Below are 3,465 nucleotides of genomic sequence, written 5' to 3'. Positions count from 1 at the left end.
TAGACATAAATAGAAATATATAGACATATATATATATGTATATATATATACAGACACAGACATAGACACAGACACAAGATATATATATTTATACAGACACAGACACAGACACAGACACAGACACACATATATATATATATATACCTCGACAGGCCACGAGTAGATCCAGCTGACTGGCACTACCTCCTCGTCGACCATTTCTCCGTCTTGCGCTGTGGCAGCGGCAGCAGCAGTGGCAGCGGCAGCATTGGCAGCGGTAGCAGCAGTGGCGGTGGTCTGCTCACCAATGCCACTGCTTGCGGTGCCCTCAACCTTGTCAGTACTGAAATGTTGGAGTGCAAGTGTGTTGTTTCATTGAGAATGGTATATACCTCCAGGTACAGAGAAGTCATAGTGTGTCATTGAAGCGTATGTGGACGCGATAGTATCCAAGACGTCTGGCAGCAGTAGACTTACTCCTAGCCAAGCACGCCCCGAGTCACAACAACACTCGGCGAGGGTTGAAAGCCACTTTGCACGATGTATAGCGAATGAAGCATATACACCGAGGGGGCGTGTGTGGTGGCAGATGTACTTTATTTATATGTTGCATATCATAGAGGTCCAACGCAACACCCAGGTATAGGAGTTAATGGGCAGATCATTTGGTGGTATTGCCTTCTTAGATCGACTGTCACTTGGCTCTAACTTCATCTGCTGTCCAGGGCTATGGCGTTCAGGGGGTTTGCACCTCAAAATACTCAAACACATCCCAGAGATCACACAACGCCACACCAAAGCAGGGGATCCATTGAATAGTGAGGACAACTCACAGGAGATACAATCTGTAGTGCCCACAACCCTGTCGCTCTATCATTGCCATCACCCTACGTCTGATGGCGACATCTTGGACACATATATACACTCCCACTCTAACACACACAAGACACACCTCAGGAGTCAAACAAAGGTTGTCGATCCGAACACACACGCGAGTATATCCTTGTACGTACCTGGTAGAAGTAGGCTCAGGTACACTCCCAGTCTCATGGTCACCCCCCTCCTGAGGCGGTTGCTCCACCGATTCGCTCGCGCTGGCGGTGGGTGTGGTGCTTGGCTGCGGGGACACACTCGGCTCAGTTTTCGCCGAGGACGTCGCATCGGCCGATGTCGATGAGTTGCTGTATGGTAGGAACGAGAACGTAATTTAGATGCACGAGTGCGTGTATTAATACGGCGGGCACCGTACACTTACATGACAGGCGCTGTATGGTAGGAACAGGAACATACTTTCGATGCAGGAGTGTGCGTATTAATACGATGGGCACCGTAAATTTTCATGACAAGTGGTGTATGGTAGGAACAGGAACGTATTTTAGATGAAGTGTGTGTATTAATAGGATGGGCCCCTTACACATACATATGACAGGTGTACTGTGTACTGAACAGTGTGTTGCGGCGCTATACACTCGGAATCAGAGCCACAACGGGCGCCTGCAGCGACTAACTACCGTTATCGCCAATGGAAACGTACAACACTAACACTCGCAAAGGCCCCAGTTGCAGTTATCTGCATGGCCCTTGATGGAGTCATACACGAGCAACTGAGCAAGTAGGCTGGCGTGTTGTGTGGTAATAACGTTTGGTAATAACGTCAATTCGATTTGCAGGGCGTAGCTGAGGGGGTGATACACAAAAGGCCTCCCTCCCATACGCGCAAGCGTCTTCGTACGATGATCCTACCCCCACAAGCACATGCACACAAGGACACACCTGGACAAACTAGCTGAAGTGGATGCGACAACAGCCACGGTGCTGCCACTGAGTGTGGGCGACGGTGTGGGTTTCGGGTTTACCGGCGGGTCAATATCATACAATATCTCATCGGGGACAGGGTTGGGCTGGACCTCGGGCACGGCATCAGGGCGGCACAACTCTGCGTGCACACACGGGATCTCTGAGCCAAAGAGATTCAGCTGCCAGCGCACTAATCGACCCTCTTCCTATGTATATAAGGAAAACTATTACGCTGGGATTCGCAATTGAGAAGTGGATGGTGCTATGCGGCTGGACTGAGGATTGCGTACGTACAAAATAGTATGGAGACGCGGGATTGAAAGAACTGACCATGTTATAGTACGAAGGAACAGAGCCACGCCCGAGACATGGATCGCGCTGTACCGAATTACGGTGACGCGCACAGGCCGTACTATAGGCTCTAACATACACAGGGGTGTATGCATGCAGAACCAGGTAGACTATACAGGCCGGTAGAAACGATGAAGCGTACGTACTGCTAAGCATCTGCATACAATGCGCTCTAGCCTACTAACCTACACTCGCGAGGAAAATCATCCCTCGGTCTACCTACACTCCTATTGTGCGTTAGCGTACTAGCCTAACGAACTTACCCTTCCATCTGAGCCGTCCTTGATACGTAACGCCCACTCGCCTATGGGAGACTCGCCCCAGTTGAACAGTGTCATAAATGTCCAGTCAGTAAACCCGTCTCTGCTCCTGTCGTACGTCCGGGGTGTCAACAGCTCCGATTCGGTGCCTAATAAGATAGAGAGCGTGTGGATGTGTCACCTATAACAGCATTCGATAAACCGTTCAATTACTCGCAGGAAGAATGGTGTTCTCACTCACAGGCTCGCAATATATTTTTGTTTTCAAGATAACAACTGCACTTTCTCGTATGTACACATGAGGCATCGAGCATAGAGACATCATACTGAAGCACGCGGAGGTGTGTGCATACCCGAAGGCGAGACCAGCCAGATAGCCAACTTTCCCCTGTGTTGGTGTGTGATAGTCACGTTGACGGTCGTATGTTCCAGATACTTAACCTTCTCCGCATCGCTGACTATAATGATGGATACCAACTCACTCATGGACTCAGGCGATGTGATGGGCTTGTTCACCTCACGCACAGCACTGCTGTATGTCTCTTGCTGGCCCACGGAGGTCCAGTTGCGACTCATATCTGTACCACACACCCACGTGTATAAGAGAATTAGAACAAGTGCTCTCCGGGAGATACAATCTGGGGCACAAAAAGCTCATAAGGCAATAGGGTACAGCACTACCTTCATAAGAAAGCGAAAGTAGATTGTGTCTTAGTTAGTACAACACACCAATCATCCTCGTAGTATCGATGACACCGAAGCCCCACTGGTGACTAAACGGTTTGCCCGCCCCATTGATCCTCCACGATGTGCTCATATCCCTGAATAGGTAAACAACATGTCCGCTAAGATATTCGCATACCATATACACGAGGGTACCATACAGCATTTGAACACAGAGATAGGCTAATTGCGAACTGATAAGCTGCTGAATGGGTTATATATCTGCATAATTGATTACTAAGTGGTGTGGTGACTTTAGCATAGAGCACAGTATGTTATCATACGATATTCTACGAGCGGTCAGTAGCACAGACTCTATTATATATGTATATATACATATATATATATATATATA

The 3,465-nt window shown here is 48.5% G+C and overlaps 1 protein-coding gene across 2 annotated transcripts in view; it reads right to left on the bottom strand.

The window, feature by feature from the left end:
• Nucleotides 1-144: 144 nt before the first annotated feature.
• SARC_10985 overlaps nucleotides 145-3,465 on the bottom strand; it is a gene marked incomplete at both ends in the record, with an annotated part of 12,342 nt that continues 9,021 nt past the window's right edge. The window contains 6 exons of one of the 2 annotated variants that reach the window (XM_014294944.1): nucleotides 145-322; nucleotides 993-1,160; nucleotides 1,753-1,982; nucleotides 2,391-2,536; nucleotides 2,741-2,965; nucleotides 3,117-3,208. In XM_014294944.1, coding sequence (XP_014150419.1) covers nucleotides 145-322; nucleotides 993-1,160; nucleotides 1,753-1,982; nucleotides 2,391-2,536; nucleotides 2,741-2,965; nucleotides 3,117-3,208 — 1,039 coding nt within the window. Of the gene's footprint in view, nucleotides 323-992; nucleotides 1,161-1,699; nucleotides 1,983-2,390; nucleotides 2,537-2,740; nucleotides 2,966-3,116; nucleotides 3,209-3,465 lie in introns of those variants that run through there. The other variant, XM_014294943.1, reaches the window with a different exon arrangement.

Source organism: Sphaeroforma arctica (genome assembly GCF_001186125.1).
Source record: "Sphaeroforma arctica JP610 unplaced genomic scaffold supercont1.1473, whole genome shotgun sequence".
NCBI classification, from domain to species: Eukaryota; class Ichthyosporea; order Ichthyophonida; genus Sphaeroforma; species Sphaeroforma arctica.
This window is presented reverse-complemented; position numbering and strand designations above follow the sequence as displayed.